We start from the raw sequence: 15638 nt of genomic DNA on the forward strand, positions 1-15638 counted from the left end.
GTCACTCTCTACTGTCAACTATCACATGAAAACTATTCAAATATTGTAAAAAGAGAAGTGGTCCAATTTTCTGCCCTTTTTCCATCCACTGCTAACTTTTCCATCAGTGCTGCCCGTGGATGTTTGTTCTTCACCTTTAGGAACAATATATGGTGGAGAGAATCTGAGCTCAAAGCTCCACTTACTAATGATTCAAAGCAAAGTGTTCATCAAGGTGAGCAAAGCTGAACTACAAATGCTTTTTCACCACATGTTGCACAATTATGATCTGAAGTGATTCAAGATGCATCTGGTGGATCAGAACAGCTGATCTGAGGAAGAGCCAAACAGCTCAGTGTTTAGAGGACAAATAGGAGAAAATGAAGGACACATTTGAAGCAGATTCTTTCAGATTCTGAATCCTTCTAAATCTTTACAGTGACGTCAACGTGAGGGCAAAAATATATGAAGATGTTCTTGAAGTGTAAATTCTGAAATGGAGGTTCTCAGGTGTTTTGCTCCAGAAATCAAATCAGATCCATCTTAGTTTGAAACAGTATCTGCACTAATAGTTCTGCATCAGGAATATAAATCTGTTAGCAGAACATTTTGTCTTCATCCTCAATGCATCATCTTCCATCAGGTCAGTTTACAGTAAAAACTGTCTCTTACTTTGTGTCTGAGGGTCCAGGTTCAGGACTGAAGTCTGGAGTTTTTACTTTGGACCGGTCACCCTTCATAGACAGACAGCTGGATCCTGCAGACTCTGCTCTCTGTCTGTTGGACTGAACTCTGCAAACACCAAGATGTTTTTCTTCATATCATATGAATCTTTGATAAATCATCTGATGAATTCATTTATGAAGCTCTAAACACACAAACTACTGCTGCTGTTGAAGATTAGGAGGTTCAAAAGTTTCTATTAGTCTCTCAGATCAGATTCCAGCTTCTCTAGGTGACTGACAGCTCACAGAGACTAAGAGGAAGACGGACCAATGATTTCTCTTTGTGGCACAAATAGTTTTTAGCTTTGTCAGAGGAAACTGAACATGAGTCCTATAAATGAGTTGGTATCAGTTCTCTTACTTTGTGTCTGAGGGTCCAGGTTCAGGACTGAACCCTGGAGGTTTATCTTTGGACCGGTCACCCTTCATAGACAGACAGCTGGATCCTGCAGACTCTGCTCCGTCCTCCTCTTCCTCCACACAAACACTCATCTTCTGGACTTCAGTCAGTCTGAGAGGTAAAACAGTGACACTGACTGTGAGACACAGTTCTCTGCACAAGTAAAACATATTTTGACTTTGCAATCGGGGATCAACTTTTAAAAGTTGCAGGTTCCGTGTCGGTATAGCAGCTGCGTAAAAGAACCTGGTTCTGGAACTGATGCTTGACTTCAGGAGGAAAAGAGAGGAAAATGCTCATCTATACATCAAGGGAGAGAGTTGAGAGTCAGCAGCTTCCAATTTGTTGGACCTCACATGGACACTTGGGAAACAGGCAGCTCTACTTTTGAAGGGCACTGAGGAAGGTGAACCTGTCCCAGCAGCTCCTCATGGATCTTCTCTCATGACATCCTGCTGTGGTTCACAAGCTGCACTGAGGCTGACAGAAAGGCCCTACAGAGAGTTACTAAACCAGCTCAGAACATCACCAACACACAGCTGCTCTCTCTCACTGACCAACACGTTCTTCCTCCCGACTCGTCACATATTGACGCCTGGTCGAGGCCCTTTGTCGTCGCTTTTTAACGCCCTGGGCGGCCCTTTTGCTTCAATTACTGAGATTTATCAAGTTAGCAACGCTTAGCAACAACAAACATACATATACTTCCGGTAAAGTTAGCAATAATAAATATGCAACGTCCGGTATAAACTTTCAAAATAAACATCGCCATTTCGTGAAATGTTGCAGTTTGGTTGGGTTTAGGCACAGAAACTTCTTGGTTAAGGTTAGGAAAAGATCATGGTTTGGGTTTAAATAACTACGTATGTCAGTTAACACATAAGTTAAAAATATTTAATGCTGACTTTTTGTTTCACGTGGGACATAAACCCCGTTCTCCTGGTTCAAAGTCGAGGTTCTGGCCCTCCAACCACCTCCTTCCTCGGTCTTTTCGGTTAAATATCATACCTGCCTTGACTATGGCTCTTGACCATGCGTCCATATGGGACGACTCAGTGACCCTGATGTCTCCGTCGGGCCACAGACATAATCCGGGACCCAACCCACCCAGATAACCACCTGTACTCAGAAAGAGGGATTAGTGAAACGTCACAGTAAATCTCTCTGACTGTGAGCTCAGAGCACAAGAATCAGGAAACAAGTCTGTCCAAGAGTCACAAGAGAACAGGAAGTAACACACAAGTTCCCTGTAAGGTTTCTTTCCTCTCCAGTCCACAGGGAGAAAACTGCCTCAGAGACTTTGACAGTAACATAATAAAATGTTGGATTAACACTCACCCTGCCTCAGCCTTCAGTTCTGGGACTCTAACTGAACTCTTTCTGCTTCAGGCCTCTTCCTGTTCTCAGTGCTGCTCCTCCCCTCTGCATTTACAGGAAGTCAGCTGAGAGTTTGGTGAAAAGAGAGCTGTTTACCATGATGTGTAGCTGCTGAAAGTAAAATCTCAGTCTACAACCTGTATGAGAGGAAATCTTTAAACAGCCTCTCTGTGATGTTCATGAATTACTGACAGAATGTTCTGTTAAATTCTTCCCACATGGCTCATGAACAGTTCAGCGTAACTTCTCAGCCATCCATCTCTGAATGTGTGAACATGATGCAGCTGATTTAATTAGAAGCATTACAGCCTCAATGCAAGAAGGTCAAAGCAGCCTTCACATCACAGTCAGAGTAACATGATGTCAGCAGCTGAAGTGAAAGCACCTTTAAAACAGCAGCAAAATCAATGCACTGCCCAGAAACAACTAACAGGAGACAGCATGAAAAACTGAAAAACAGGGTGAAAGACTAGAAAAATAGCCTACTTGGACTGCAGGTCAGGGCAGCTGCCTCAGAGCTTTTTGCCTTGTAGTGTTTGTTGTTTAGCCTTGATAGACACTGTTGTACGTGGTCCTGTTAGAACTGTGCAAAGGTGAGGAAGTGGGCCAGGTATCGAGTCCTAAAACTGATACCGCTGTAGCACACAGTAGTTTGGTTTCTGTTTAGTTCCACTAGGTTCAGGGGTGCTGTGCGCTTTGTGTGTTGGATTTTAGTTAGAGAGCTTTTTGGATTAGCCTTTTTGTTTAGTTGTAGTTAGATTAGTAACCCTCCTTTATTGATTTCCGCAGCACCCATCGGCCCATTTTCTGTTGTGAGCTCTGTTTGCCTTTTTAAATAAACATCCTTTCAAATACCAATAACATCTGGTTTATGTTAATAGCCCGCTGCCCGTAGACACTTCGGGATGTAACACTGATGAACACAGACCAGATTATATTATTGTAATTATTATATATATATATATATAAACAATCTTTACTTATTGGAGTACTAACAGACCATAATATGAATGCAACATTTTGTAATCACACAGCGGGAATGTTGTCCTGGTGTAAATGTGGCAGCTTCATCAGGAGATGAGGACTAATTTCATCACAAATAAATGTTCACTGGGTGTTTGATAAAACAAAACATTATTTAGTTTTACAGATGATAAAATTACCAGATGCCTTCACTGAGCCGTCCCACAGCAGGTTTATCTTATGAGTCTCACAGGTCACCTTTCTGTTTTGCTGATATTAGTTTAAGTTCAGTTTATTAGATGTTTTATTCATAGTATTTGCTTTTTCTGATTTAACAAGTACAAAATTGCCCATTGTAATTAATTCCCATATTATCTTTCAGTGTTCACAAACAGGTGGGAAATCCTCCTCCACTAATCAGATGTTTAAGTTAAAGTCTTGTTTGTTTCTATTTCAGTAGAAGTTTATTATGAATGAGTAATTATTCAAATTAGATGTGTTTTTTTAAATGTTATTCACAGCTGCAGCTAATAAATATCTTCATTACTGATTAAGCTGACAGGTCTTCTCTCTATTGATGATCGTTTGGTTTATAAAATGGCAGAAACAACAAACATTAGAAACTCAGATATTTTCAGTTTGCAACAGAGAGAAGCCAGTTATTGATTATTGATGGATCTGATCAGTCGACTCTAAATGAGTCTCAACTAACTTCCTGCAAACTTCTCTGTTATTGTTTAGTTGCTCCCTTTTTCTTCACCTGCTCAGGTTTATGACCAACTGTCTTCCTTTGTTCAGTCTAACTTCATCTGGCTGAATAGTTCTGCAATAAATACGACTTTTAATGAGCTTCTGAAATGTCTTTAGATTTTATAATATAGCAGGTTGAATTATTAATTGGTCATTAAATAAAACTAATTTTCTTGAATCTTTTAAATTTCTACAGAAAACATTTGTGCTTTTCAACTGTAGGTCAGCTTTTAAATGTTAAAGGTTTGATGTAGCAGTTATCTGAAGGAAAAAAGTGTTCTTAGTGTTTAATACAAACACAGTATGTTCATATTTAGTGATGACGTTTTACTGCTTTATTTTGTCAGTTGTACCTGATGTAACAACAGAATATATTAAATCCTGTAAAACAAAACCACCAAACACTCATCTTCTGGACTTCAGTCAGTCTGAGAGGTGAAACAGTAGAACTGAGCTCAGAACACAAGAACCAGGAAACAAGTTTGATCAAGAGTCACAAGAGCAACACACACACCTTTGGACATCTCTTTGAGACAATACATTACCTAATCCCTTACTCTGACATTAAACTGACTGTAATCTGAACGCTAAAACAAGTCTTAACCTTCAAAAACTCTCTCTGTCCACATGGACACGAGTCCTCATTGTCTCAGGATAAAGTCCCCAACAAGATGTAAAAACACTCACAGTGCTGAGTTCCTCTAAGGTTTCTTTCCTCTCCAGTCCACAGGGAGAAAACTGCCTCAGAGACTTTGACAGTAACATAATAAAATGTTGGACTAACACTCACCCTGCCTCAGCCTTCAGTTCTGGGACTCTAACTGAACTCTTTCTGCTTCAGCTTCCTCCCTGTTCTCACCTGATCAGTGTAGCTCCTCCCCTCTGCATTTACTGGAAACCAGGTGAGTTTCTGTGTGTGTGTGTGTGTGTGTGTGTGTGTAATTCATGTTTTTATATCCTGGTGGGGACTTGAATCTGAATGTTACCATGGGGACAAAAATTTAAGGTTAAGACTTGGTTTTAGGGTTCAGATTGTGATTAGTTTCAGGTAGATGTGATGGTTCAGGGTATGTGAATAAGATGTCCCCACAGGGGTAGAGAAACAAGTATCTGTGTGTATGTGTCTGCGCTAACAGCTAGCAGCTAACAGCTAGCAGCTAACTAACCCTTTTAGTAAGAGCGGTTCACTCAAAGCAAAAAAAGCTAACATCCAACAAATCAGATGTTAGCTGTGACAATAACAGCCAATAAATAATAATGTAACACTGACAGGTTTCATTCTGCAGCAGAATGAGGAGGCCGACTTTTCCTTTGGATCCTTCAGCTACATTTTACTGCTGATACTTCTGTTCTTTAATTAAGATTTGAATTTGAAATGAATTCTTTTTACATTGTTGTATTCAGATCTTTGATTTAAGTTAAAGATCTGATTATGTTTTATTATTTGGCTTCTAAACATCTTCATTATAAGACAAAGACGACAGCATCAGAGTCTCTTTGTTTATTTTACATGAAACAAATAAACAATAAACAGTAAACATGTTGTTGTGTGGAAAGAAAAGAGCCGACAGGAACATTAAGAGAGAAATCTAACTTTCTGATCTTGGTTCATGTCTTCCACATTGAGTAAGGAGCTGCCCAGCTGCCATCTTTGTTTTGATGAGGACAAAGAAGAAAAATGAGACTTGGAGCAAAAGTTATCAGAAGAGTTGTGAAAGTCCAGACTTCTTTCCTTCATCCGGACCTTTACTTTGAAAGTGTTGTTCCTCACCTGATAAAAGAAGTGTGAAAAGTGAGCGGACACGTTTTAAACTTTGTTAAATGTGTCACTGCGCTGACAGGACTCACATTTCTCACATTAACTGGCTCCAGAAACTTTAATTAGCTTTGTTGGTCAAAGTCTAATTCAGGTTTGTTAAGCTAGCTGCTCACTGGAAAGTTTCAGGCTTCTTCCTCTTACAATCATTTAGCAATATATCAATATATCAATATATCAATGTATATAAAGAGCTTTCTAACTGCTGATTAAAATGTGAACAGGCCAAATAATCCCAGCTCATAATCAGCATCATGTTTATCGGCCGGTTTCTCCACAAATCTCTCTAAATAAAGATGAAATAAGGGATCAATGATTGTGTGTGAGAAACATTAACAGCCAGTTATTTCCCAGGAATCCTTTCAGTCAATAACTTCCAATCACACTCATTGATAAGACACAGTGAGGCAACAAAGCTGTCGGAGGTTCAGAAGAAGCTGTTAATGGTGAATTATTGTGAGCAAACAGCAACAGGCTCAAAGAGTTTCACCATCTTTAGCTGCTTCACTCAGTAAAGTGGCATTGAACCTGATCAATACTATCTAAGCCAGTACTGATTGGACCAGGTTTGGCCCCACTTACCCGAGCCATTGAGAGTCCCAGTGTCAGGATATGTAGATGTGTTGTTCTCCACTGGTCATACTGGTAAACGTTACTGGTTCTTCCCTTTGTGTTGCTCAGCAGTTACCTTGTTTAGCTGCTACTCAAACATCAGAATTGATTCTCAACAATATTAATATTAATAATGATGTCAGCGCTTCCTGAAGCTGCACTGCTCCACTCTCTGTTGTTATGTTTGGATCATCCTGCTGTTCGCACTGATGCAGCACATTTACTCAAGTACTGCGCTCAAGTACACTGTTGACGTACTTGTACTTCACTTCAGAGGGAAATGTACTGCAGTACAAGTACAAGTACACGTAACTCTTCACTGCGCTACATTTATTTGACACTTACACTTACTTTGACATAAAAACACACATGATGTGCTTTTATAATACGATGCAGTACTTTACTACTAATGTACCTCGTAGTACACAAAGTATCTGAAACGGCAGCATTAAAATACTCTTACATGTATTTGTTAGTGACACAAACAGAGTAATATAATATTCTAGAATAATATAACTCTGTGAAAGAAGGCGTTCTGCATAATGAGTACTTTTACTTTGACACTTTAAGTACATTTAGCTGATAATACTAATGTTAATACAGTATTTTTGTCCAGCTCTGCTGCTCCTCTACATATATGAAAGTAATGTCAGAGTGATGTATGTATTTTAGATTCTGCATGTTTCACTTAGTGTCTAATAAAGCAGCAGCATGTTATTATTGACTCCAGATTTCTATCAACATTAATATTCATGTCATTCTGTGTGGCTCTTGTATTCTGAGCCTCTGTGCTGCAGCTTTTAAATACCTGCCAGTGTAGTATAATGGAGTCCTGGATGCTGCTTTTTACTCACATTAATATTCTGCCTGCTTAGAAATGATCTCAGTCACTTTGTGCTTTGAATCTTAGGTTGTGTTTTTAGAGAGACTCTGTAACGTGTGTCCAGACTCCGGATGAAGTTTCCCAGCAGCTCTTGAATAAAGGCCCGTGAATGTAAAATGTATTTAAAACCTTTACTGTACAACACGTCACTGCAACAACATGAATGTGACAACAACATAAAGCTGACGAGTGTTTGGAGTCTCTGCAGCTTCATCTTCAGAGAAATGAAGTGAAACCAAGAAGGAAGGAGATGAATGTAAAAGCTGTGATTCCTTCTTTAGCATCCTGTCAGTAAACTCAGGTTCAGCCTCATGTTGTTCTCACAGTGTTAATAACGAGCCTCTGCTGATTTCAGAGGATTTCTGTGGACCTGAAACATCCCAGAGGAGCCCACATCATCCAGGAGGTAGGACTCACTCCCAGCAGCAACCTGTCCGATGGCTTCGTGTAGCGCTGGCTGGCTCTGACCTTTTCACTACTAATGCAGGTCCAACACCTGAGCGGCGGCTCGGATACCAAATTATAGAAATCTGTTTTTCTATAAAGCCTTTTTTTGACTGAACAGAGAGAACTTGGAGCTGATCCATTTAAAGCCTCGGAAGTGATTGATTAATAGAACCTGAGCTGGATTCTGGAGGCAGTGGGAAGCCAATGAAGGGAAGCTCAAACTGGGCTGATGTGTCTTCCAGTTAAAGCCCAGCAGCTGCATGTTGGACCAGCTGCTCACCCATAGAGGACTCAAAGCTCCTTCAGACCTGATGAACATCACAGGTGGAGGTGGGCAATCAAATCTTCACTGTGATGATGTAACTGGTGGTTCTGGACGGCGTTTAAACCCTGGAGAAGTGACAGGATCTGATCTGTAGTAGACAGGCCGGATGTCTGACAGCCGGATGTCTGACAGCAACAAACTAAAGCTCACATTCCCGACACAAGAAGCAGAAGAGGAGGATGCGGGAATCAGCCCTGATGAACAAGAGGACAAAGCTCATGAGACGATGGAGGAAACCGATGAACCTACAGAGCATCTGTCACAGCCTCCACCGCCACAAGCTGGCAACATTTAGAAAGCAGCCACATGTTTGAGGATTGAAAATCTCACCTGTCACATTAAACATGGAGCCAGAGACGGAAGAGTCGTCTATATGGAGCCCCTTTGTTTTACTACCAGATAGTTTTACAGACAGACGTGAAAAGATCTGAACAAAGAAGGTCTTAAAAACACTAACGGCAGTTTTAGACACCGCTCTAGATCTTCATCCAGAACCTGAGGAGATTCTTGGTGTCGTCGAAGCGACGCTCACCGATCTTTTAGCGGAACCCAACACTGAACAGAGAACTGAAATCCAAGAAGCTCTCCTAAAGAACACAGATGGATCTGTCATTATCGATGCTGCGTATCTCTGGCAACAATCACTGGAGAAAGTAAAATGTGTGCTGATGTTAACAGGAAGAGGTTTTCATACAAGTGAGGCGTCTCTCATATTAAGTCCCCAGAGGGACCATGGCGGTCTACACGGACCCCCTTTGTCTCACTACGAGGCTCGTTTGCAGACATATGTGAACAGATATAAACAACGAAGTTCTTCAAAACCTTCAGGGCAGTTTGAGGTTTCTTGGCGTCGTTGAAGCAGCACTTACTACCAGAGTCCAACACTGAACAAAGAGCAGCTGAAGATTGAAGAGGATCTCAACCGTAGTCCCTTCGGAAGATGCCCCATTGTGCTTCACGCATACAATTGTACTTCTCCCATCTCAGGGTGCCCCACCCACTAGTGCTCACCCATCCCTCACACACAGGGGTCCACCAACCCTGGGGGTCCCTCATACGCATCACACACTGGGTACGCCTCTGACAATTTCACAGCAAGCCATCCCACATCCCAAAGGCAAGAGCAGTCACCCCACCCAGATTCGAACCCGGGGTACCAAACATGCAACTTGACCACAACGCCAAAGAGCCAGGCTCGTTGGTATGGAAGTCAAAGCGCATACTCAACCGTAGTGACGGTGGTCCGTCACACTGCATAAAGGGATTACTCTGTGATTTAAGGCTCATTTATTGATCATGTTCCAAAGACAGAAAAGCCTGCAGGGACTCTGAACATAGAACACTAAATACAAATATAATAAAAATATATAAAACAAACTTTAAAACCCACCACACAAGCTCACCTCTTCCTCGAACTGTACTGTACTGAACAGCAGCAGCCAATGAGGAATCTACCTGAATATCTCTGAGGAACACTGATGCTCAGTGATGTTCTGAGGACAAGCTGTTGCTAAAGAGGGATCAATGTTGACAGGATAAATGATGAAGCTAATAAAAAGGAAACTAAGCTCATTTATAGACTGAAAAAGTCCAGCGTGTCCAGCAAAGACATTTTCATTACTTTAACTTAAAATGAGTTACAAATTCTACATTTAAGACATTCAGTTGAATTGTCTAACTGACCGAGGTCTCTCCACCTTTACAGAGTTTATATTCCAAAGAGAAACAGTGAAGCCCTAAAACCACCCAACAGTGAGAGATACACTACAAAACCATTAGAACAAAAGACACAAAGAATTAACACAATAAAACAAACTGCCTTCTGCTACAGCTAAATTATTTCAAATACTGTGAAAGGAAGTAAGCATGATGTGTCTTTCATCTGCTGCAGTTAAGAGTCTTTAGACGAGCACTGCATCTACAGTCCTCAGCTGCCTGTTTCTTTGAGCTTCTTCAAAACAGCTTGGACAGCACATCAAAGTTTGATCACACCAAATATAGATTTGGTATAGATTTTCTTTTCACCCAATTTGTATTTTGTTAATTGATAAATCCTTTAACATGTGTATTTTTACACAGTTAACTGACGTCCATGTCTTCTTGTTTCATTTGCAGAGTCTCAGTTCTGCTTCAGCTCAGATTCAGATTTCTGGAACAGTGTGGATCCAACATCCTGAAGTCCTCAATCAGAGCTGAACTGGCTTCTGGTCCTTTGTTTCGCACCATGTCAATCACCGCTCGAGCCCCGTCAGCCCTGGTTCTGGTTCTGGTTGAATCCATTTCTTCTTGATTTATTATGCCCCGTTGCAAAAGCCGATCCAGCAGCTGGTTCAGAACAGGTTCAGACACTGCATCTACGAACTGGGACCGAACTGATGCCAACCTGCTCCGTGGGGAGCCACTCTGAGGCCTCGCTGGATTCTCTTCAGGCAGAGCCGGATCTAAGCAGAACAAAGAGTTCAGTAAAACAGACCTGTGACTGTGTGTTCGCACAGAAAGCAAAGCAGTTTAGACAAATCAAATGAATGTTAGACACAAAGTGCAGCCTGATGCATACAAACTCAGGCTGATCCTGAAGCTCATGAAACATACAGAGAGGAAACAGGAAAAACACTGGAGGGAAATAAGAGACAGAAGTGGAGTTTCTGCAGAGTTCAGAGATCATTCAGAGGCTGAACTCAACACAAACACAATCTTAGTTGTGGCATCTGTTGCTAACTAGCTTACAGCTGGTACACAATAAAAACAAACATGCAGCTGCTTTCTGTCTGAAAAGACGTTTAGAAATTAGGTGGACTGAATGAACTGTTAGGGTGTTTAAAGTGTCAGTTCACCCAAACCACGAACAGTTTCAGTTTTACTCTGTTTGGCTGGTTAAATGTCTGCAGTGACCTGATTCGATGGCAGAGAACTTGTCTTCTGTCATGGTCACAGCTTTCAAACATGCACAAAGCTCAGAAACAACATTTCCATGTCCCTGTTCCTGTAATACTGATCACTCTCCTCTGGAAGGAACTGCAGCTGAGATCCAGAAACTTTACAGCTTAGATGTTTCTCTCTTCACACTGTCACATTCCAAAGTCACAACCTCCCTTTAGACCTCGGTACTCTTTTTTTTACTCTAATTTTAAAAATTAGAGTCAAGAGTAAAGTGGTCAGTGTAGCATGGCTAAAACTTAGCTATGAATTTTAATAAATTTATGAGAATTAATACCCAGTTATGAAAGCTCCCAGCTCAGAAAATATCAAAAATCCATAAAAGCTCTCGTTTCGGGGCACCACCGGAGTTGTTTTTATCCTAGAGTCTCCGGACCTCTATGTAGCTTTTAATAATTATACAATTATTACTAGTGATCAGTTAGTTAATAATCGCTAAATTATCTTAAATCAGTCAGTCTCATTTCTAAAGGGTCAATTCTCTTGGCAGGGACGTGGAGATTGTCAACACACACAGTTCTTGATTACCGTGAATTTATTAACTAACTAAAGCAATATAAAAGGGTGGTTAAATACAGGGAAAATAAACAATGAGAAATGGAGGTTCAATTGTGGGAAGCATTTGACTCATACGGCAGAGGAGAACTAATGAAAGTAAGCTATGAGTTTAGGAGTTAAAAAGAATATTAACATTACGGGACATCTGACCACAGAATGTTTGTTAGGTCTTACTGCTTATGTTTCTTCTGCCGGGTTGCTGGGAAACAGCCTGTTGCACGCTAGCTGACCGATCCTGGCTTTTTGCTAGGGATTCTCCGGGGTTCTCCGTGTCTGACGAAAACTTCAGGGGTTGGCCGTCCTCCGTCTGGCAATTCGGCTGTTTTCAGGTTTCCTTTCGTTGCCGCTGGCGAGACCACGTGGCTTGGTCTGACCTCGGTGAAGTTGGCTCGACGAACAAGCTTAACTTGGTCGTTCCTGAATTTGTCCAGTGTAACTTAACGGACTGATAACTTTAACAAAACAAAAGAAAGAAAGAAAATAAAACAAACTGAGGGGCAGATCGATGTCGCGGCACTTTGCGTGTGTAGCTTCAAGCGAACAAAGGCCTGTTGCGCTGGTCGAACTCTTAGGGCGTTGCCTGGAGAGGCACGCCGGACACGTGCCGAAGCGTCCAGAGAGCAGAGTGGGAGACCAGGGCACGAGGGGAAAAGCAGAGCAGAGAGCGAACAACGTCGTGTGTCGCGCTTTTGTTGTCTGGGGCGTGGTTCCCCAGAGGGCGTTTCAGGTTTCCCGAGGGACTGCCTTTCTAAACTTTAATGTCTAAAAGAAAAGAAATCTATTTGCGCGTATTATAATCAAATATTTTCCACAATCAAACCTCAATGGTCAAACGGTTGTACCATTCTAAGTTAAGCATTTGGTAACAGGAAACAATAGTCACATTATTGGTCAGGATAAGTGGGTGACATTTATACATTAACAGCATTTCCGACGATGGTATGTAGTACTTATTTCGTCCACTTGGGGGAGCTCAGGTTACATGAAGAAAGCTTAGATTAATCCAAAACAATATTTCCTTAGGAACTGGGGAATTCAGCCTGAAATTCAAGCTGGATAATTAATAGAGTATAGTATGACATTTCTTTATCATCATTTCTAAAGGAATTGTGTGAGAAAGTATTGTGAACAAGCATTGGTTACGCATAAGATGAAGGAGTGTCCTTAATCTTGCTGAAAATAGAAACACTGCAAAAGTAACTTATTTAGATTCCTTTCAGCACTAATATCAACAACAGATGGCAACAACATGGTAACATAACTACTCAAATAGAGGCAAACGTAATCAAGTAACTAAAAGATTTAATTAAACTTGAGCCTTTGGAGACTGCAGTCTTTGTTTATTTAAAGTTCAGGACGGTCCGTGGTTTATGTCACACTTAGGCGTAAAAGGGGGTATCCCTTTGATGGGGTAATGAAACACAGAGCAAGGTCAGTTGTGTGTGTGGGGGGGGCAGTTTAGTATTTCCTGCCTTTCCGAAAGGCTGTTTGTAATCTCTGGTTAATTTCCCTTTTGTCAGTTTAACAGTCAGTCACCACGTTATCAGCTTCGGAATCAAAAAGGTGCCAGTTTTATGATCAGGCTGCTCAGGGATAGCACTTAGAGAAAGCAACTTTTCCACCCCCTTTCTGTTGGGGTCTCTGTAGCAGTCTGATCTTTAACTCCCCTGCTCCTCTCTGGGAGAGGAAAAGAGGAATTTGGAGTAGCTCCAAATTTATTTAATATAAAATGCACAAATCCACACCGTTGTCCCACTACATCAGACTTGATCTCAAGCTTTACGTGTTTGATTCTTACACATACTGAACATAAAATATAAATATACTGTCTCACACACACACATATATATAGAGAGTAGACTTTTTTATATATTTTAGGAGGATTATGAAGCATACTGCTTTCCTCCACTTCATACCTACAGGATTTTGTGAAAGTGGCGTGGCCCCCCGCAAGAAAATTTTGTAAATTTTAAATACATTAAGCAAAATAAAGAGGCTAGATGTATGAAGAACTTTGCACTCTTTTTAACAGTTTTGTGACTTAGTGAACAATTAGATCATCGCAATCGCAAAACACAACATGAGAAGTCTTTAATGTTTTAGCCTGAAACGAGTGCAACACCAAATACTCAGTGTATGTTCGATAGATTCAGAGGTCTGGACCGAGGTATACCAGAGCACACAAACTGTTTCACACAGGAAGTTTACAGTGTCTTTTTAGAGCTTCTTCTCTGAAATGATGCTCTGTGAGCGCTGAGAGGGAACCAGAACAGGAAGCTGAAAGTCACTATAAAGGTCAGTAAAGGCGAGAAGCTGCAGATTCAGCTGATGACTCTCTACCAGAGACTCCAACACACTGTCGCTTCATACATTGTGTTTTATACAAACTGGCCCTCGAGCTTCATGACCAATAAGATTCTTCAAAACTGGTTTAAAGTTGCTGCAGGATGAATGCAGACTGAAGAGCGATCTGAGGCAGAGTAAGAATAAAGGCCTATCAGGTGGAGCGATGCTGCAGATGCTTGAAGACTTTACCTGTCACCACAACTTTACGCTTCCAGACTTCCATATTTCTTTGGTCTTGGAGCGTTAAAGTTACTTCTTGTTTGTTTGTCGGCAGGAAGATCTCAAATGTTGGATGGTAATTTGGTCCAAAGTCCAGGTCAAAATCTTCTTCCTGAAAACCAAAGTGTCAGAACTTCCACAGCATCCAAAGTCAACCTAACAGCAGATTGATGAATAGTGTCAGCAAAGAGTTTTATTTAAAATACTTACCGTAGGCTGAATTTCCTTGGCCTGAGGACAGAGAAGAGTGTAACTTTCAGCTTTGATGAGTTTGCATTTAGAAGCAGTCTTGATGTTCTTATAAGGCTGCTGTTGTTTGCTGACCTGAAGAGACAACAGAACATTTTAACATTTATATTAGACGTTAATCCTCAGTCCTCGTTTTGTACAAAAATATATTCTGAAGTTTATTTGAGAGGCTTCAACAATCTGTGTTAAACACATCAAGTAGAGATCTTCCAAAGTTGGGTCAGTGTAAAATTCCCTCTTTGTGTTTCCCTGCTGAGCTGCAGTGGACGGACAGTAACAAAAACAGGGAATGTTACACTAAAAGGCTGTAACAGCCTCCGGTACCTTTCTAATGCTCATTATTTAGGATCTTAAATAATTTGTGGGTTAGGGTGGCGAAAACTACACCGAGCCATTTCAGTCGAAGTTGTCTCACCTCCCTTCTGAGTTCTCATGCTAACTATGAAGACAGTGAGGCTAACGCTGGCACGCAGGAGGTCATGGCAGAGAAAAAAAGGTTGTGAGCCCGCTGATGGGGAAGAGTTGTAGGACGGCAGAAAAGTGATAACAGCTGCTGTCGCAAACTTGAAGTAGAGAACATGAGAAAATATGTTAATGAGCGTTTCAAGCGGGTCGACCACACAGAGCTCCGAATATCTTCAGGAGAGGACAGCATCTCTTACCATGAGATAAATTACAGGAATAAAATGTCTGTGACAAGAACTGCCAGGACTGACGGACAGATTCTCAACAAGAACCTTCCAGTGAGATTCTTTGAGGACCGGCAACCGGTGTACACAAAACACTAAAGTAAAGAGTTTGATGCTGCAAGACAACAACTCCGTTCCATGGGAATCCAGTACGACATGATTCCTCCCGCTCAACTGCTGGTGACCCACAACAGACAATCTGGCATCTTTAACAGACCAGGTAAAGCAGAGGACTTTGTGTTTTCCTCTTGTGTTTTCTCCCTGATTCTGTTGTCTCCTCTCTGTTCTATGTTCTCTCTCTGCATTCACTCCGTTTCCTGTTTGGCTTTTTAGTGTTCTTCGTTGTGTGTCTAGTGCTACTTT

At 41.2% G+C, this 15638-nt stretch overlaps 1 protein-coding gene and 1 pseudogene across 1 annotated transcript in view; both read right to left on the reverse strand.

The window, feature by feature from the left end:
- LOC119886543 overlaps positions 1 to 4995 on the reverse strand; it is a 62951-nt pseudogene extending 57956 nt beyond the window's left edge.
- Positions 4996 to 9547: 4552 nt separating this feature from the next.
- Positions 9548 to 15638, reverse strand: part of LOC119886618 — a 36450-nt gene continuing 30359 nt past the window's right edge. The window contains exons 12-14 of the mRNA XM_038697513.1: positions 14548 to 14661; positions 14308 to 14449; positions 9548 to 10718 (exon numbers count right to left, since the gene is read on the reverse strand). Coding sequence (XP_038553441.1) covers positions 10408 to 10718; positions 14308 to 14449; positions 14548 to 14661 — 567 coding nt within the window. The 3' untranslated portion in view covers positions 9548 to 10407. The remainder of the gene's footprint in view (positions 10719 to 14307; positions 14450 to 14547; positions 14662 to 15638) is intronic.

Source organism: Micropterus salmoides, unplaced genomic scaffold (genome assembly GCF_014851395.1).
Source record: "Micropterus salmoides isolate LMB-PRFRI ecotype aquatic unplaced genomic scaffold, ASM1485139v1 Ms_hic_scaffold_1, whole genome shotgun sequence".
NCBI classification, from domain to species: domain Eukaryota; kingdom Metazoa; phylum Chordata; class Actinopteri; order Centrarchiformes; family Centrarchidae; genus Micropterus; species Micropterus salmoides.